Consider the following 21,163-nt stretch of genomic DNA (forward strand, 5'->3'; position numbering starts at 1 on the left):
CGTCTGTCTGCCTGGTCTCTGCCTCTCTCTGTTTTTGCCTTTCCTTGTCTCTGACTCTCCATCCGTCTTCTTTTCTTTATCCTTCCCTGCTTTTGCCTCTCTGTTTCTCTCTTTGCCTCTCTTCCTCATTGGTTCTCACTCAACCTGATTTCTGGAAACGTTTGGAGGCCCCTGGTCCCCCGCTTTGACACCGATGGAGCCAGAATCTCCGCGTGGGCTCCGGGCTGTGGTGCTTGCTCTGCCTCGCCGTCTGATGGCCTCCGATGCACTGTGATTCAGTGAGGAGACCTAGCCAGATGCCAAACAGATGTTGGTGCCTTGTTCTCGGATTTCCCAACCTTCAGCTCAGCAAGCCAAATAAACTTCTATGCTTTAGAAATGACCCCCCAGCCTTAGCTATTTTGTTACAGACACAAAAGACAGAGGAAGACGGATAACTACCTCACAGGGCTGCTGCAAGACCCAAATGAAATCACACAAGTGACAGGGTGTTATATGGAGGGGGACAGCACTGCACAAGTGAAAGCCATTGCTCGCCCGGGCTTGTTTTACTCCTGTAGGGCTCTGTACATGCTGTAGCCAATACGTCTCCCCGGCCCGCCTCTGCCCTGCTTCTGCCCCCCTCTTCATTTGCCTCGGTTTTTCCATGTCTCCCGCCTATTTTTCTCTTGTTCTCGCCCTGATTTCGTGATTTCTCATTTTGGCCATCATTTTCTCTTTCTTTCTTTCTTTCTTTCTTTCTTTCTTTCTTTCTTTCTTTCTTCCTTCCTTCCTTCCTTCCTTCCTTCCTTCTTTCCTTCCTAACCAGATGCAACTATACACACATCATGTGCCGGGAACACAGCCAGGTAAGGTGGGAGAGTTTAGGGGCTCCCAGGGGCCATTGACCACTATACCTTCCCTGGCCAGACAATGCTGCTTACCTCCTGAAGTGTCTGACAGAAGGGACAAGGGCTCTGAGGGGAGGTTTCTATGCAGTAGTAGCTCTCGGGGCGCTGCTCTCTAGCAACGAGCGGGGCTCTGGCAGTACGGCAGAAGGTGAGGGAGACATGCCCAGGAGCACACGGCTGATTTGTGGCTGAGGCAGGACTGAAACTCTAGCCTCCAAGCTTAGCTCAAGACTGGGCTGTCTCCTGACCCACGGAGCTCAGAGGGGTCTGTGATTCTGAATATCTGTCTATGTTGTCAGCTGCAGAATCGTTTGTTGAGTGAGTGTGGGCCACCTGTCAGGTGCTGGCTACCACTTGCCATCTAGTATACAGTCTTACCCCACTCCACAGACAAGGAGACCGAGATTCCGGATTTGTCCGGCATCATCAGCAATGTTGCTTGTTAATGAAGAGGTGGACTGTCTGGGTTCGAACCCTGGTGCTGATATTTAACAACTACGAGAACTTGGATGAGTTACCTCACTTCCCAGTTCTCTGATTTGTAGAATGGGGGTTATACCACCTAACCTTGGCTCAGACATGAGACAAACACTGGGGAAGCCGTGGCCCCACTGTTATCTGGGGGCGCCTGCTACCCCTGTGGCTCCCAGTCCCCTTCTCTCCTTTTCCTCTGTGACTTACTCTCCCCTCATCACAAGATGGGGTCTGTGCTGCCTCTCCTTGAGTCTAGGCTGACCTTATGGCTGCCTTTCACCAATAGAAGGTGGCTGATGTGATGCTGTGTGGGTGGCACTGAGACCCGGAAGCTTCTTCATTGTCTTAGAAATCAGGCATACATACAGAAGTCCAGACCATCATGCTGGAAGAGAGAGACCCTGGAGGGTGTAAGGCCAAGAGGAGGACACAGAAAGGACCCAGGTGGGTTCTGTGACACTGTCACAGCCACCCAGCAGATAGCCAGCCTCAGGATCAGAAGCCACAGTGAAGTGCAGATTTTGTCCGTCCCTGGGTGGTTTGTTACACGGCAGTAGATAACCGTGACATTTGTCCCATGCTGCCTGTGGTCCTCCCTATCAGGTCTGAATCAAGATGGCTTCTCAGCAGCAGCAGGGCTAGGATCCATCCCCTGCCTCGGGCTCCACGCATACACACACCAGTTCTCTTGCTCTTCTCCTCCCCATTGGCTCCCGGGATGTCATGATGACCATTCTCAGGGCGTTCAGAGCAGGAGCAGAGCTGAGGTATAGGTGTCTGTCTGGTGCTCGCCAGGTCTTCCCTGCACTCTTTACAGGGTCTGGTGCACAGTAGATGCTCAGCAAGCAATTCCCAGACAATACAAGGGATTATAGCACAGGTGCCCATCAGGTGATAGCAGGAATGCGTTCTTTGGTGGTAACTATGAGGCTGGCCAGGCTTTTGGCATGGAGTCAGAACCCAGGAAGTGTTCAGTTAATGGACCCATTTATTGTAAGTATTATTATGGTGCTGTTCCAGGAGCTGGGAAAGACTTGGCTTCTTGATGACTGACATTTCAGGCCTGCAGAGGCTACTGGGGACATGGGGCACTTCTCCAATCTGTGCAGCACTAGTATATGACTCTTCCTGTGGTCACTGCAACGGAGGGTGGTGGCTTTTATTTCTGGAAGTGCCCAGAAAAATGGTTGCCTGGAGACTAGGCCAATGAAATCCAACTTACCACCTAACATCCTACTCCAATAAACCCCAAACCCAGGACCCTGGCCCTGTTATGGTAGCAACTGAGCCAAACATTGCTACCTCAGATGTCATGAGCCACCACACCCCACCCAGGGGCACAAGTTTGCTGAGCATCTTGTACTAGATCTGTGAGTAACTGGCTCCATGTGGGATGCAGGGGTGCAGGGAAGCAGGGATGAAGAGATGTAGGGATGTAGGGATACAGGGATGCAGGGATGCAGGGATGCAGGGGTGCAGGGATGAAGGGATACGGGGATGAAGAGATGTAGGGATGAAGAGATGCAGGGATGCAGGTATACAGGGATGCAGGGATGTGGAGTACTTCCTAGTCCTGGGAATACTTAGAAGGCTCTGAAGACAAACTGACCTGAAACAGAGTGTGTAATGGGACTTTACAGGAGCTGGGGGTGGGTACTAGTGAAGGAAGGAAAGATGATCTCGGTCTGGAAGCTTCTTGGGTGTCCAGTTGTGACCCAATTCACCATCTCCAGGCTGAGGCTAACCTGGCTTGTAGTGACCAGGTGCAATGTTCTGAATCTTATCAATCTCAGGGATGTGGGACTTCTCAGAGCTCCCTGATATGTGTTGAAGGATGACCTGGATCATCCCTAGCTTCCCACTGACTGGGTGTGGAATGTGCTAGCAGGCTAGCATCTTCAGGACACATCCCCATGCTTTGGGGGGCAGGGTTGAAAGTTGAGATTTTCTGTAAATATTTGGGGTATAATACAAGCAGTCCTGGGAACTGAAAGACCTGAGTTCTAGTTCTACCCTTGTAGAAGTCTTGAGGAGCCCCTTCCTCCTATAGACCCTCTCCTACCACTCCACTGTAAAATATTGTGGCTCAATTATCTGACCTCTAAGGTGCCATTAAGTAATTGAGTCTGTGACTTGCCAACTGCTTATCCTAAAGGCCTGTTGAGCATTTCTGATCAGGACACAGGCAGTAACAGGTGCCAGACTAGCAGATGTCCATTTTTAAAAAAAATGCTTTCAGTGTTATATGTTAGACCAATGATGACGACACAGTCACATTCCTTAGAACTCATAGTCCATGGCTTCCAGGTGTAAACATAAGTGGGCAGACAGTCCGTTGCCCAGCCATTCCCAGGCTGACGATGGCTCAATTACCTGAGCTCAGAAGACATGTGGTCTAGCTTTGTGTGTACTGGGTACCCGAGGGCAGGACTGAATCACTTGTCTCAGACTAGCATTCAAATCGTGGCAAGGCTTCTTATGACCTGGACGATGGCCTCTCAGCCAGTTACACTGAGCAGAACACTCAAGCTAACCTCTCCCCTAAGCACTGTTGAAGCAGTGTGGTTACTTGAGGGTGGGAGGGCCCACACAGTGCGGGTTGTTAAAGCCAAACCAGGCTGGGGTTGAGACTCCCCCCCCCCACCTCCTGCCCCTGCTGCTCCCTGCAACATTGCCTCCTGCCTCAGCCTCTTCAGAGTTACCAGTTCAATGAGGGATCTCAGGTTCCAGCCCCTAGGAAAGGGGACACCTCCAGGTTCTTTTTCCATTGCTGTTGAAGGAGCATTGTTTTTCCTTCCCGGCTACCTCCTGCCCACTCGGGTTGCTCAGTCCAAAGCAGTTCATCTACCTGTGTCTGAATCAAGCAGGGCCCCTCCCTTGCCTGGACTTCTTACCCTGGCAGTGGAAGCAGCACGTTTACCTGCTTGCCTTAGTTTCATTTTATTAGTCTTGGGACAGTCTTACAAGGTAGCATGCAGGGGGAACCCCCCTCCTTGTTTATAGGAGAGTCCAAAACCCAGAAACATCAACTCATGAGGGATTTAGAGCCCATGTCTCCTGACTCCCAGGCCACCCCCAAGCTATGTATCTCTCTCTATGCCAGTTTCTGAAGGCCCTAGGCAGAATCTAAGGACAGAAGAGACCCTTGGAGAATTCCCAAGGGTGTCTTTCCAAGACTTGTTCTGGGACCTCTGGTTGGTTCGACCAGGGACAGCCAGAGGAATGTGAAGCTTGTCTACCTGGGTTAGGAATGTATCTCCATGATCTCTTTGGGAGTTGAGGAGCTGCCCCCTCCCGCCTTGTGGGATGCACACTTGTAGCAGACAGGCTAATGGGCTACTTTTTACAGGAAGGGGGAAAACCTGGCGCCTCTTGGGCAAGCCAGCCAGAGTCTTGAAGCTTCAGGCCAGCTTTTTGTTGCTGCGCCCAGAAAGGTCCTCGAGTCTAGTCAGGGTGGTATCCACTTAGAGTCCTGGCTTGACCACTCCGTTCTGTCGCTTAGTAAGGGACACTCTCTGGGCCTGGGTGTCGTCATCTATGGGTTATTATGAGGACGATATGGAAGAGGACAGCTCAGAGAGTCCTGTGCCATCCCTGTCCCCACACCCACAGGTACCAGTGGGTCTCCATTATGTGATAACCAGGAACTTTCTGGTTACTACGCCTACCCCCAAAGGCCAGGTAGCACATGGACAAGCTTCTGTCCATCTGGTGGTGGCTCTCGGATCCTATCGGTGTCTGGCTTCTGTCTCTTCCCTGTGGTCACTGAACACTGTCCTAGAGGCAGCCTAATGTTAAGTTCCTGTGTGGAATACCCTGGTCCCTCCCACTAGCTCAGGTACCCTTCCAACACTCAGAATATATCCCATGTAGCTGTCCAGTGGCATCAAGGACATCCTTTACCCGATCCTTGTTGGGCTCCTCTGGAAAGAGGAAGGACACGGTGATTAACTTTGAATGTCGTGTATTATCTGTGGCTCAGGTGTCCTGGGTGCAGTGCATGGAAAGGGGTGGCATTGTCCTTGGAAGGGGCATCAGGTTGCTTGCTGCCTGGAACCTGGGCTGGTAGGGCCCCTAGGAGTATTGGAAGGGGGTAGTTAGATGCTTGCCATAGGCACAGAAGGCAGGCCTGTGGTGAGTGAGCCAGGGCCTGCCTGAAGAACGGAGGTGGCAAAGGGAGCCAGCAGTGGGGCTAGGCTGCAGCCTCGTGGTGGCTTTGCATGCACCAGGGTCTCTTTATCACAATTGCACCCCCAGTTTGCTTGTTGTCTCCCAGAGAGGCTGCATATCCATCTCCAGCGTGATTTGACAGATGTGGCAACTAGGGCTGAACTGAAGTTGAAAGCTGCACAGCAAGGAGACAGAGAAAACAAGACTAAACCCCGCCACACACACACACACACACACACACACACATACATACACACAGACACACACACAGAGACACACACATTCAAACACACAGACACACACACACACTCTCTCTCACACACACACATACACACACACACAGACACACACAGATGCACACACACAGAGACACGCACACTCTCACACACACAGACACACACACAGAGACACACACTCTCTCACACACACACAGACACACACACAGACACACTCATTCAAACACACAGACACACTCATTCAAACATACACACACAGACACACACACAGAGACACACACAGACACACACTCTCTCTCACACACACAGACACACACAGACACACTCATTCAAACACACAGACACACACACTCTCACACACAGACACACACACACACCACACACACAGACCACACACAGACACACACACACTCTCATACATACACAAAGACACACACACCACACACACCACACGCACACACGCACGCAGAGTATTGGTGATGAGCCCAGCTGTCCCAGGGACAAAGTGACACACTGAGCAGGGAGGCAGTGGACTTGAGGGTTGACTTCTATCTCTAGCTCTGGGTCTGAACCCCCAGCTATGCCATACAGCCTTGGCCCAGGAAGAGGAAAAATAACTGGATTGGGTGACCCCTCAGCCTGATGGTTCAGTTGGATCTGGGGGGGCGGGGTTACACTAAACTTTTGGTTTAGGTCAAAATGGTGACATAAGACTGTTGCTTCTCTGCCGGGTGTTGGTGGCACATGCTTTTAATCCCAGCACTTGGGACGCAGAGGCAGGCGGATCTCTGTGAGTTCCAGGACAGCCTCCAAAACAATGCAGATAAACCCTGTCTCAAAAAAAAAAAAAAAAAAAAAAAAAAAAGGACTGTTGCTTCTTACCTCCAAAGTCAACTCTGGAAAAACTACAGTAGCAGGAGGGGGGATTGGATCCAAGCAGACAGACAAAAGGACACAGACACCTGAATATATCTCAGACTGTTTAAGCTGGTCGGTGGCTACCTGAGGCTAGAGGCTGCCAGCGTGGGGCAGAGTGAGGGGAGGAGCCAGGCAAGAATGAGGCCTAAGGCTGAGGAAAAGATTGCCATGATGCCATCTGCATCTATGATAAAACTGTGACCAGTGGATAGGCCAGCAGCCTGTGTCTCTTGCTGAATCGCAGAGTTAACTGACCCGATGAGCCGCCCTCTGGGCCCCTGCTGAGTCCTTTTCACCTCTACTCTGGCGAAGCCAGGATTCTGTCGTAGAATATTATTTTAAGATGTGTCACTTTTGTTTATGCCGTGGAACATTTGTATAATGATGCAAAGATGTGTTACTTTTGTTTATGCAGCATTTACTTCTGTGAAGCTGTGATTCTTTGTCTAAAACACCTGATGGTCTAATAAAGAGCTGAACAGCCAATAGCGAGGCAGGAGCAAGGATAGGTGGGGCTGGCAGGCAAAGAGGAAAATAGAAGAAGTCTGTACAGTTGGGAGATTTCCTGGGTAAATCGGGAGGGGGCTAGACATGGGTGGATGGGAACATGAGGGATTGAGAAGGCCAAGTTGGGGAAGGGATGGAGGGAGAGAGCAATGAAGGAGATACCTTGATAGAGGGAGCCATTGTGGGGGTTAGAGAGAAATCTGGTGCTAGAGAAATTCCCAGGGATCCACAAGGATGACTCCAGCTAAGACTCCTAGCAGTAGTGGAGAGGGTTCCTGAAGGAGCCTTCCTCTTTAATCAGATGAATAATTGCCCTAATTGTCGTCATAGAACCTACACCCAGTAACTGATGGAAGCAGATGCAGTGACCCACAGCCAAGCACTGGGCTGAGCTCCCGGTGTTCAGCTGAAGAGAGGGAGGAGGGGTCATATGAACAAGGGAGGTCACAAGCATGATGGGGAAAACCACAGGGACAGCTGACCTGAGCTAGTGGGAACTCACAGGCTCTGGACTGACAGCTGGGGAACCTGCATGGGCCCAAACTAGGCCCTCTAAATGTGGGTGACAGTTATGTGGCCCCTGGAAGTGGGACCAGGACCTATCCCAGGGACATGAAGTGGCTTTTGGGAGCCCACTCCCTGTGGTGGGTACCTTATTCAGTCTTGATACAGGGAGGAGGGGCTTGGTCCTGCCTCAACTTGATATATCAGACTTTGTTGACTTCCCAAGGAAGGTCTTACCCCCTCTGAGGAGTAGATGAGGCATGGGAAGGGGGAACTGGGTTGGTATGTAAAATGAAAAAAAATTAAATAAAAAATTACAAAGAGATAAATCTATAAGAAGAAGGAGCAAGAAAAGGTGGAGAGGAGGACACTAGGGACCAACCACCCAGCCGTTCACAGAGTAAGAGTGAAAGTAAGGTATACAGAGGTAAGAAAAGGACAAAAGCTCAGAGGCAAAAGGTAGCTGGAAAAAAGAAAAACTAGCCAAAGGAATAAGCTGAGACTCTGTGTGATTATTGGGAGGGGGCTGTGTGGCAACTCCCACCCTAGAGCCAAAAGAGTAGAGCTCAAAGAGTAAAAACAAAACAAAACAAAACAAAACAAAAAACAACCAACAGGTGTTTCTCCTCAGAGTTTCCAAGAGGAAACCCGGACTCCAGTGAGGGTTTGCACATTTCTGCGGTGACTTGAACTTACTTCTTTCAGCCCTAACTATCTAAAAATCTTATCCTAAGAATATTCATTGAAACATGGACATATTGAAAATAAGAAATTGAAAAGATAGTCTAGAAAAATAGAGATTTGCAGTGTGTGAGTGAGAGAGAGAGAGAGAGAGAGAGAGAGAGAGAGAGAGAAAGGGAGGGGCAATCCATACTGGCTTCAAACTTGTAATCCTCCTGCCTTAGTCTCTCAAATACTAGATTACAGTCGTGTGCCACAAATACCTAGATAGCATCCTTAGTATCCAATAAGGTAGACATCAATGCAAAAACATCATGGGAGGGCAAGAAGGAGGAAACCTTATGCTAATAAATGAGAAAAGGGACAAGCAGAGAAAGCTATTATGAACATATAGCAACTAAAAACACAGTTTCAAAATACAGTAAGCCACAGGTAACAGAACATCAGGGAGAAATAAACAAGTCAACAGTTTGACCTTGGACCTAGCTCATAGAAAGTTGATAGACTGAGAAACGATACCCACCGCCACCCCCCACCCCTACTATCTTTTTTGTTTGTTTGTTTTTACCAGACAGGGTTTCTCTGTGGCTTTGGAGGCTGTCCTGGAACTCACTCTGTAGACCAGGCTGGTTTCAAACTCACAGAGATCTGCCTACCTCTGCCTCCTGAGTGCTGGGATTAAAGTCGTGCGCCACCACTGCCCGGCTCACCCTACTATTTTTTTTTCATTCTAGACAGGATCTCATCTGGCTGAGGTTGGCTTTGAACTTGTTGTAGCTGAGGAAAATCTGAACTTCTTGATCCTCCTGCTTCTGCCTCTTTGGTGCCGCATCACGGGCGTGTGCCACCGTGTCTGCTTTATACAGTGCTGGGGATTGACTCGGGGCTGTGTGCAAACTCGGCAAATACTCTGCCAATTGAGCTACATCCCCAGCAGGCATTTCCAACATCCAAAATCATCAGAGATTGATACCCAGAATACTAAGAAGATCAGCAAGGAAAAAAAACCCAGACATCCTAACTGGTAAAATGGCAAGGAATATGACAATTTGCAAAAGAGGGAACTAAAAGACATGATCAAGAGATGTTCAAATCCATTAGTAATCAGGGATCTACAGAGTGGATAAGAGATCCCTGTTGGACTGGTGACAATCAGGGGTCTGGGAAACCCCACCTGAAGACGAGGATGTGGGCACAGGAAGTGTTACTCTCTGCTGCATGGGCTCTGGCAGCATTGGGGCATATTAAGTGTATGGAAGGGAGCCCTGGAAACCACAGGTTCCTGTATCTGACGCTCATCTTGGGGAGACACTCACACAGATGCTCATCTTGAAGAGATGCTCACACAGATATAGCACAGGCATGGGGACTGTTTCTGTATTTCTAGTGCCATGAGCTAGGGACCCTCCCTGGTGGAGAGGTCAAGTGACCAACTCATCCTGGCTTTCCCAGGACCTCCCCCATTTTAGCACTGAAAGTCATTTTCTCTGGAATCTTCTCCATCCCAGGCAGACTGAGGTGGTTGGTCACCCTGTGTTGGCTGTGTCCCAAGCAGTGCTATGTAACACAGATGGAACTTAGAAACAGTACACAGTGAAAAAATAGAAAAGAAAATATTTAACACATTGTCATTTAAGTAAACAAACATATTCTTACAGCAGTCGAAATCTTTGCAAGAAGGTACAGGACACCAAAAGGCATTCATTGCCTACATTAGAATGGTGATGTGTGAGGAAAATAATAGGGTTCAGGGAGAAAACACATGTATACATACATACCACAAGACATAAGTAGGGCCTTACAGGGGTCAATGAGGCAGGATGCACCACAAATTGAAGCAAATGAATTATACATTCAATGGTCCTGAGTCTACAGTTCAAGACAAAGACAAACTTTTGGGGAAACCCCTGTGTGTACGTCTTTCGATGTTCCCTAGCAGGAAGCTTTTAGAAAGGGTGAATCCTGTGTGAGATGGGCGTTGTAGAAGTCCTGGTGGCCTGGTCACTCCAAGGATACCATGAGACACTGAAGAAAGACCTGATGGCAACCCCTCTGACACCCTGGCGAGGCTTGAACTGAGTTTAGAGCTCTCCTGGGCATTTTCACTACAGGGTGCGAAGGGGCCCAGATCTGGCAGCAGCTTTGGAGTTGGATCTGGTTGCTCAGCTGTCACTCACTGTGCAGAGGCCCCCACAACCACCACCACCACCTCCTCCCAGGAATCCACTCAGAGAAGCAGGCTGCAAACTAACCACCCAGGGTTCAGGGCCAGCATGTGCCCTGGGATCAGGGAGGAGTGATGTTGGGATGGCAAGGGGACAGGGCCTCAGATATCCTACCTCATCGAAGTCGGCCACATTTTCACAGTTCTCCAGGACCCGGGAGTAGAAGGACTGCCCTGTGGACAGAGGAGAACTTAAAGTCAGACTTGCCTAGACAGTGAGCTGGGGACACACCTCCCTTGAGAGTGATGGGACAGCATTTGACCCCGAGGCTATGCAACTCTCTCCAGAGTGAAGGGAGCCCCCACATGTAACCTGTTATCTGACCTTCCAGAAGCCAAATGTCATTAGCTCAATTTTCTAGATGGGAGACTAAAACCTAGAAGGCCCAGGCTAGTCAGAGTAGAAGAGTGCACCCCGGGGCTCTTTTGTTGACTTACACTTACCTGGTAGCCCTAAAGACAGGGGCCACTAGCCAGGGCTGGTAATTCTGAGGGTTGACAAAGCAGTTGGAGAGCCACAGCACAGTGGAGAGCAAAGGAGAGAGCTTCTAGGAGCTGCAAGTAGAAGGGTCCCAAAGACTGGTAGCTGTGATGGGGGTGGGTGGGTAGGTCGGGAGGCTGACACGGGGAGCCGGGGACAGCTGGTTCTGAAGGCACAGAGCTGTGGACACTAGGGGAATCTGTCACTTTGCTCACGAGCTCTGTCTGAACTGAGCAAAAGAACCTTCAACCAACTAGTAACGCTGCCAGGCAGCTCTTCTTCATTTGTTTTCAAGACAGAGTTTCTCTGTATAGCCTTGGCTGTCCTGGAACTCTCTCTGTAGACAGACCAGGCTGGCCTTTAACTCAGAGGTCTGCCTGCCTCTGACTCCCGAGTGCACCACCACAGCCCGGCAAGGTGGTTCTCCTGACCCACGACCAATGGTCTGTCTTTTCCCTGTCATCTCTCTTCCCATCTCTGTGCCTCCCCCTGCCTTGCAGAGAAGACGGGCTCAGCTGGCTTCTTCCCAGTGCCCTGCACCAGCCCCCTTTCAGGTAATAGAGAGTTTGGATGAACATGCACGCCTCAGGCCACGCCCTGCATCCTACCCCGACATCTACACACCTCACATGGTGATTGTGGAGTGGAAAGGGTGAAGTCACCTTTCAGACCTATCCATTCTGGGTCAAGCTGCTGGGTCAATCAGGAGAGAGCTGAGGAGGCTAACGGGGATGGGTGAAGGCACCTACTAGTCCAAGCCACTTTGAAAAACTTTCACTAGAATTCTTGATGTACGGGCCATGGGGATTCTAGAGAATGAACAATTTCTATAGGATCCCATTCCCAGGGAACCATAAAAGGGGAAGCAACAGGGTTGTAACAGATCTCAGTCAGTGCCATACAAAACATGCCCAAGGTACACGTATGCATGAGATGCAGAAATAATGCAGATAAGGGAAGGTGCACGCTGTTCGAGAATGGGCTGGAATCCATGAGAAGGGTTGTAATTTCTATCAGGAAGAACCAAGTAGATGAAGTTAAAATTTTTTATTTACAATTAACTACTATGCTCTGTCAATTCCATACTTTAAAAAAGGTAGTGTTATAATAGGATCCTCTTTTTTTTTCAGCAAAAACTACTTCCCAGTTGTATACACATACTTTGTACATCCACATGGAAGACCACAATCACTAAGGGGTCATCTCTGGGGCAAAGAGCAGAAACCGCAAGCATACACACACTCCACGTTCTTACTGTACGCTGTGTATATTTTATATGCTCTAAAATTGTTTAGCTTTTCTTGTTTGCTTGTTTTGCTCTGTTTCTTGGAGACAGTTTGGATATGTAGCCCACATTAACCTTTAACTCTCAAGACATGACTTAGCCTTCCAACTACTGGGATGTCAGGTTGTGCCATCTCCTCTAGCTTTGTGTGTGTGTGTGTGTGTGTGTGTGTGTGTGTGTGTGCGCAGTTCAGACAAGGGCCTTGTGTATACTAGACACTCTTTCTCTGATGTGTATCCTTGACTACGTGTGATTTTTTTCTTACAGATCATACTTTACTCTTGTAATCAAAATCCTTATCAACTTAAATAAGCGGTCTATCTCATGGAAGGCTTTTCCCAACTTGAATGAAATCCTGTCTGGGAGTTAGTGTGGGCTGTCACTGGTGACCACAGTTGGGTGGTCAGGTGATTTGGTATTAGGGAAACATGCTCTTCTCCAAGAAGATCTGAAGACCCTGCTTGGCTAGCACTTGAGCCAAGGAAGGATGGAATGAACCCCTCTGAGTCCTCCCTGAGTCAGGGATGAGAAAAATGAGCACAGAGGCGTGACCAGGTTTGTTTCCTTAAGGAACGGACTCATATTTTCTGGGACTCAGTGGCCTCGTCTGTTGTTTTTGAAACAGTGTCACCACTGGTTTTGAACTCTCAACTGTCCTCCAGATGTGAGCCACCCTGCTCAACCATTCAACTCTGTTTAATAAGAGATTTCTGGGGCCTGAATGGTTTATTATCACACAGGAGGTAGAGCTGGCTGGCCCCTGACCAGGAAGAAGTGAGGGGTTTGCTGTTGGGTTAACAGAAACAAATAAGTGTGTGTGTGTGTGTGTGTGTGTGTGTGTGTGTGTGTGTGTGTGTGTGTGTGTGTGGCAGGTAAGCGTAGAAATGGTTGCCTGGTTGCATCTGAGATAACAATGATGCTATTAAGTACAGAAGTCATATACACAGAAAACAGATGGGAATAGATGAGATGGGAAAGAGTCTTTAGCACTAGCCAGGGACAAAATAAAAGAAACAAATTGAAAAGAAAAAGCTCCGCCATGCATTTGAAGGCAGCCGGCAGAGGAGGAGGAAGCGTGAGTGATGACACCTGAGCTTTGTGCCTCTGCTAATTTCTCCCTCAGGCAGCACACACAATATAACTCCGAGAATCAGGTGAGTGCCGTTGTGCATTGGGCCTCCCCAAGGACCCACCGCTCTGAATAATCAAAGGCCTTTTCATCCTAGAAGGCCTTAATGAGCCTCGGACATGGCTATGCTCAGGGGTCTCCAGGAATGGAAAGCTGGGACCTGAGCCGTGTGAGGGCAGGTGAGGCCCTGTGAGGTGGTGTCTGTCGGGTTTGGAATGCATGAAGCACACCTCTGTTGCTTCCCACAGCCTTGTGGATGGGATGTAAAGCGCAGTGAAATTAGTCACTGTAGACTGCACGCCACAGCTCAGCTCCACCTGAGATGCACTAAAAACCGCAACGTCTTGGGCTTTGGAGATGAAGCTGTGAGGGATAGTCTCCAAAGGGGGAACAGAATGCTCTCTCCTTCTGTATGCATGTGATGTATTCATACACGTGTAAATAAATATTTGCTTAATCAAATCATGCAGAAACAGTGGAAAGAGCAATGTGCTGCGGAAACAAAACACACTGACACACTTTGGAAGAGCCATGTTTTGGGAGGGTTGTGAGCAGTCCTGTCTTCTCCGGGGAGAGCCAGAGTCCCTCTGCCATTCCAGCTTATCACTGGGGACCGTGAGCCTCATCGTGCTCAAGTTCATTTCCAGTTACCAAGCACTTCATCCACCGCTCGCCTGAGATACTGACATTTCAGCTTCATTTCAGATGGCCTCGGACAAAACCATTAAGAATCCTAATACCCAACCCCTGTCTCGCCACAGGGACGATTGAGGATAAAGCTTGAAAGAAAATCACCTCCTCCTTGTGTGGAGAGGGGTCGGGTGAGAAGGAGGTTAGATAGAAAATCGAACAGCACCCTCCCTCTGATGGCTGAGCTCTGTTCCGTTTGAAAAGAACCCCTCCCCAGCCAGTCAGTGCAGAGCTGAGCTCAGAGTGCTGTGAGTACCAACCCCACCATCTGATATTCCCATCACGACTCGGGGGGGGGGTCTCAGGATCTTAATAGAATGAACCTTTATGTCATTTGCCATTAAAATGCCCACTCTGCAGCTAGCTTGCTATATGCAGGTGAGCCGTGCGCTTGAATTATGTGCAGGGTGACTGACGTCCTAGCTTCTCTTGGGATATTATTACATAGCACAGAATGTGCCACCTGCACAGGCCAAGTTCTCTTTTCCAGGTGACCCTGCTAGAGACACAGACCTCTGAGAGGAGGCAGGCACGGCGGGCTGCTTGGCACAAAAATTCCTTCACTGCCACAGGCAGCAAGGGGTCTTCCCTTGGCCGGCCTGTGTCAGCCCTACCACTCAGCCCTCATGGAGGGACGTTGAACTGAGATAATTAGAATCTAGATGCCGCCTTGAAGAGCTTATTACAGGCCACAGGGAGAGATGTGTCAGCCGCAGAGAGGCTTTTATATAAGATGGAATTAGGCTGTTGGCATGAAGTGAGAGCGTAGACGAGGAAGAAATGAGTCTTTGCCTAGTGGGTCAGGCCAGGAGTTACCCAGGCATGAATGCAGACATCAGGAGAATAACAGCCTCCAGATCTCCAGAGGGCTTGTGCAGTGAGCTTGGAATTCCAGGAGAGAATGTATGCAAATGTTCAAAGACTCTATGAGCTGAGAAAGGGGTCCTGATGGTGATGGGAGAAATGGAAGATGTGTCCTGAGAAAGTAGCCATTGACAGAGACCTAAGTGGGGTCCAGAGGAGGATGAGGGGTCCAAAGTCACCCTTAGCTACTGTTCTAGTTGGGTTCTCTGTTGTTGTGAAAAAGAAATTGACCAAAAGTAACATGGGGAGGAAGGGTTTTGTTTGGTTTACAGATTGCACTGAGGGAAGCCAAGGCAGGACTTTGAGTCAGAAACTGTAGCAAGGGCCACAGAGGAACACTATTCACTGGTTTGCTCTTCATGGCTTGTGACGCTTGCTTCCTTACATACCCTAGAACTACCTGCCCAGAGTGGCAGCATCCACAGTGGGCTGAGCCTTCCCACGTCAATCATTAATCAAGAAAATGCCCATGGAAGTGTCCACAGGCCAATCGGATGGCAGTATTCCTCAGTCGAGGGTCCCCTTTCCGAGTGACTCTAGTTTGTATCCAATTGGCAAGAACCAACTGGCACAGTTGCATAGAGAGTTTAAGGCCAGCCTGGGTTACATAGTTACATAGAGTTTGAGGCCAGCCTGGAATACATACAACCTTGTATTAAGAAAAACAAAAACACCAGGAAAGGAGCTTTGTTGCTGAGAGTCCTGGGTGGGTTGGTAACTACCTACAATGCAAGACAGAACCAAGATGAATTCCAGTCACAACCTGGTTTTGCTGGGATCTAGCTCTCCAGCTACTGTTGCTCCCTGCAAACTGAGGGACAGAGCACGACACTCTTTGCCACCCAATCGTGCCATGATTCTTTCCTTGTCTTACTTAAAGCCAGTAAATCATGGGGTATTTCCTGAGACAGGCCTAGCAGAATTCCTCCAGGCCCCCTCTGGTCTCCTGATGCCATGTACTTCCTCTGTCACCCCATGGGAGTTCTCTGAGCAGGCCTCACTGTGTCCTCAGACTCCCTGCTTCATGCCAGCCTGCTTCCTCAGAAGGTCGGCTGCGGAAGGCCGGCTGCCCCCACAAGCACCAGGGAGCAGGACACAACTGCTGTGAATGCAAGGGAGAGGCCCGACTTCCGCAGGCCAGGGTCTGGGGCTGCCACTCAAGGCTTAGAGCCCTGGAGCTGGTGGTCCTAGCCATGGGGTCTCAGAAGCATCGCCTGTCATCTGGGGATAATCATGCTGGATCAGTTTGGTGTCTTGGACAGTTACAGGTTGGATTGAAGCAAGTCTGAGCACCAAGTCAAGTCTCCATGAGCACAGGGCCATTGTGTAGCTAGTTCAAATTGTTTATTTACGATCACCATGTGTGAGAGCATGGTGAATGTGGGGGTGCGCCCCGTGAGTACATGTGGAGGTCAGTAGACACCTTGTGGAGTCAGTTCTCTCCTCCCAGAGTTCTGGGACCCCAGATCACATCTCCAGGCTTGCAGCAGAAGTACCCTTGCCTGCAGCGCTATCTCCCTGGCCCTGAGTTTGGTAGGTGTTGTGGCTCTTGGCCTGGCTCTACCACTTGCTAGCTTGTACCCCCCACACACACACAAAATTGCTTCTGTTTGACTTCGTCTCCTCATCCATGAAATGGGAGGAGGGGGTGTTTAGAACAGCATGTGCACACACATTTTATTACTATGCAGAATGCAGCCACCATTCCACAGAACAGTCCTGTCTTTGTTTTAGGCTTTTAAATTACATGTTAAATATAAAAGCTGTCTCCTCTACTATGAATCACATTTATAGTGTAATTTTAGCAGCGTATAATTAGAAACAATTTTCCACTCACCTGTAATATTATTCAAGTTTTCGGTATTTTAAGTGTGATTACGACTCTTTTTTTTAACCAGATAGAATTTACATTCACAGATCTTAAGGGTATATTTTAATGACTCTTAATAAATGCACGCACTTGTCTAATTACCACACAGTGAAGATATAGAACATTTTCAGTTCTTCAAGTATGCCTCAGTTCATGTCTACCCGCCACTGTCAGCAGCTAGCCACTGCTCCAGTTTCTATCCCAGGTTGTCTTTGTCTTTCTAAGTTTACTTTATTTCATTTTATGTGTGAGTGTTTGGCCAGCATGTATGTGTACCGCACACATGCCTGATGCTCGTGGGGGTCAAAGGATAACACCATAGCCCGTGGAACTGGAGTTAGAGATGGGTGTGAACCACCGTGCGGGTGCTAGGAACCAAACCCAAGTGTTCTGCTCTCAACCACTGAGCCGTCTCTCCTGCCCCAGTTTTTCCCACCTTTGTTGTGGAATATTATTTCAACTAAGCAAAGATGTGTTATATTTATTCACGTGCTTACATGTTCATGCATGTGCAGGTGCATGCATGCGTGTGTACATGTAGAAGCCAGAAGGCATCCTTGGGAGTTGTTCCTTAAGTGTCATTCACTGTCTCTTTGAGACAAGGTCTCTTATTGGAAAGTGATAAGTCGGGTCCGCTAACTGGCCTAAGAGTCTTTGTCTCCCCAGCACTAGAATAATATAAGTACAGTCCTGGTGAGTTCTAGGAATTGGACCCAGGCCCTTGTGCTTACAGAGCAAACACTTTACCCAACTGAGCTATTCCTCCAGCCCCCCAGATTGCTTTTTGTGTGTCTAGTTTCTCTTAGTCAATTTTTTTCTGATCCGATATTCATATTGTCGAACACATCAGTATAGCTGTTCTCAGTGTCTGAGGGGCCTGGACCAATTCCCTATGGATATCTAAACCTGGGGGTGCTAGGGTCCCTTAAATAAAATTTTGTGGTGTTTGCATTTATTCCACACACATCTTTTGATATACTTCAAACCATTGATAGACTACATATAATACCCACTAATGTAAATGCTTATAAATGTAAATATAAGTAGTTATAGTGTATTACTTAGGAAATTCTGACCAGAGTAAATCACAAGTTCATTATAGATACATTTTCCCTTATTATTGTCAATCCTCACTTATAGATCTCATCCATGTGGTGGGCGTATCTATTCATTTTCACTGTCGAGCAATTGCCGTTGTATGGATATAACTCAACGTGTTCGGGTTTTTCTGGTCATAGACCTTTAGGTTACCTCTGATAGTGTCTTATTTTGCTAGACATTCTTGCTAGACATGTTTGTTTTGTCAACTTAAGTGACATGGGAAAAGGGAACCTCAGTTGAAGAATTACCTTCATCAAATTTGTCTTTGGGAATATGTCTGTAGGGCAGCATATTCTTGATGAACAACCATTACACGAGAGTCCTGCCTATTGTGGAATATTAGTTTAACTGGGCAAAGTTGTGCTACATTTGTTTATGCTGCAGAATATTACTCTAACTGTGTAAAGATGTGTTACATTTGTTTGTGCTGCATTTGTTTAATTATGTAAAGATGCGTTACACCTTGCCTGCCTAAGGCATCTGATTGGTCTAATGAAGAGCTGACCAGCCAATAGCTAGGCAGGAGAAAGGTTAGGCGGGACTAGCAGGGAGAGAGAATAAATAGAAGGGTGACTCTAGGCTCAACAAGAGAACAAGAGAAGAGAATGAGGGACTTGCCTGGAGCAAGAAGCAGGCAGCCGCCAGCCAGCCAGCCAGAGACAGCAGGAAAGTAAGATATGAAGAAAGAGAAAAAGGTAAGAAGCCTCCAGGCAAAATGTAGATGAAGAGAAACAGGTTAAGTTATAAGAGCCTAGCAAGAAAAGAACCAAGTTTAGGCTGAGCATTCAACACTAATAGTAAGTCTCTGTGTCGTGATTTGGGAGCTGGGTGGTGGCCCAAAAGAAAAAGCCTAGTACAGCTGCCCACTGCGGACGGTGTCACCCCTGGGACAGGTGGCCCTGATGTATAACAGAAAGCAGGCTGAACAAGCCATGAAGAGCAAGCCAGTAAGTGGCGGTCCTCCGTGGCATCTGCTTCAGCTGCTTCCTCCTGCAGGTTCCTGCCTTGGCTTCCTTAGTGATGGACTGCAGTCTGTAAACTACACAAGCCCTTCCCTCTGCATGCTGCTGCTGGCCAGGGTTTTTGTTTTGTTTTGTTTTTTTATCACAGCGATAGAAAGCAAACTGGGACGGTTAATATGAATAAATCTGCTGTGACTTTTTAAAAAACTTGTGGTAGACATGTAATTTCTCTTGTGGAGATTTGTGAGAGCAGAGTTGTAGGCACAATGGATAGATATCTTTGTAAGGTTACTGGAAACTGCCAAGGAGTTTTCCACAGTGATGGCTCTATTTCACAAACTAATCAGCAATGTAAAAAACATGCAGCTGTTTCACATTCCATAAATATCTACTGACTGAGACTTTTGCTTTTCTAGTTATTGTAGTGCCTGTGTGATGGTATCTCTTGTAACTTTGATGTTCATATTGTTAATGATGCTGGTCACATTTATGGTTTTTGGCCTTATTCTATAAGACATTTGCTCAAGTCTTTGGTTGCTTTAGAAAGTTTGCTCACTTGTCTTTTATTGATTTGAGTCAATGTGAATATTTTCATCTTGTGTGTGCCTTGCTGTCTCATATTCTTAAATATATTTTGTAATAAGTAGGAACTTTTAATTATTAGGAAATCTAATTCATGTCTAGTGGTGGTAGCACACTCCTTTAAGCTCGGTGGGGGGCAGCCTGGTCTATAGAATGAGTTCCAGGACAGCCAGGGCCACACAGAGAAACCCTATCTTGAAAAAAAGCAAATTTGATTCATTATTTTTCAGAAGTTTGTATTTTACAATGTGGGGTTTTTGTATTTCCTTTTAAGAAATTTTTGTGTAACTCAAAATATAGCAAACACATTTAAAATCTCTTCTAGAAGTTTTTGTTTTGTTTAGCTTTATTTTCAATTTGTGTGTGTGTGTGTGTGTGTGTGTGTGTGTGTGTGTGGTGTATGCACATGCCTGTGTGCATGCCAAGGCCAGAGGAGAGCAGAGTGCCCCTCTATCACCATGTTACTCCTTTGAAGCAGGGTCTCTCAATGAACCTAGAGTCTTTTTGTTCATTTTTCTCTAGATTGACAGCCAGCAAGCTCAAACAATTTTCCTGTTTTCTGTTCCGCCCTGTCCTGGGTTTACAGGTGCTTGTGAGATCACGCTCATCTTGTCACACGGGTGTGGGGATCTGAACTCTGGTCTCCATGTTTCCACAACAAGCACTCGCCTTTGGAGCCATCCCTCCACTTGACCTACACCCTCTCTTTTTGAAACAGTGTCTCCCCAGGTAGCCTTGCTGTGTTAGAACTCACTCTATAGACCAGGCTGGCCTTGAACTCAAGAGATTCACCTGCCTCTTTCCTCTGAGTGCTGGGATTAAGGTGTGCACCACCACACCCAGATCTTTAGTACCTTTTAATATTTAGCTTTAGTGACCCATCTTAAATTCATCTTTGTGGGTGAAATGATGTAGAAGCTTGAAGTTTATTTTTACCAATATGTAGGGATCTAGGTCTTTGAGGTACCTAATGCCCTGAATTCAAATCAATTGATTGAGATCCACTTGCAGACACTGTATTCTACCCCATTGTCTGTTATCTTAGGCTGGTGCCACCGACTTGGTCCTATAACCTTATTGGCTTTTACTCAAATAATGAGACTCCAAAATTCTGTTTTCAAGGTTGTTTTGGCTATTCTAGATCCTCTACATGCCCACACATTTTTAAAATAGTTTCCAGCGTCTACAAAACAGCCTGTTGTAGCTTTTGCTGGGACTTTGCTCACTCTATATAGCAACTTACAAAGAACTCTGGTGCCTTTGCCATTACGAGCTTTCCTCCCACAGACATATTTTTTTTCTGTATTTGGTGTTCTTTCATTTCTCTGTGTTTTATTTTTCATGTCAAGGTCTTTGATTAAACTTGTGAAAATTTTATATTTTATGCAATTGCAAATGAAGTTGCTTTTTAATTTCTTCATTTCAGCTGGCTGTTTCTATAGAAACACTTTGTGCTCAATCCTATACCCTGAAAGGTTGCTAGTTTCTACTCATTGTGGTAGTTTTCACATGTGTTCCTTGGGATTTTCCACACAAGCCAGTAAGATTTCCTGTGCAACAAGGCAATTTCACATCTTCCTTCCCAACCTATGTGA

General features: G+C 47.6%; 1 protein-coding gene across 7 annotated transcripts in view; it reads right to left on the reverse strand.

The window, feature by feature from the left end:
* The window catches only part of Otof (otoferlin), a 94,456-nt gene that overhangs the window by 64,674 nt on the left and 8,619 nt on the right, over positions 1-21,163 (reverse strand). For all 7 annotated transcript variants that reach the window (XM_021229223.2, XM_005073511.4, XM_013116036.3 and 4 more), the window contains exon 2: positions 10,720-10,778. In XM_021229223.2, the coding sequence (XP_021084882.1) occupies positions 10,720-10,778 (59 nt within the window). The remainder of the gene's footprint in view (positions 1-10,719; positions 10,779-21,163) is intronic.

This window comes from Mesocricetus auratus, unplaced genomic scaffold, assembly GCF_017639785.1.
Source record: "Mesocricetus auratus isolate SY011 unplaced genomic scaffold, BCM_Maur_2.0 Super-Scaffold_100024, whole genome shotgun sequence".
Lineage (NCBI taxonomy): Eukaryota > Metazoa > Chordata > Mammalia > Rodentia > Cricetidae > Mesocricetus > Mesocricetus auratus.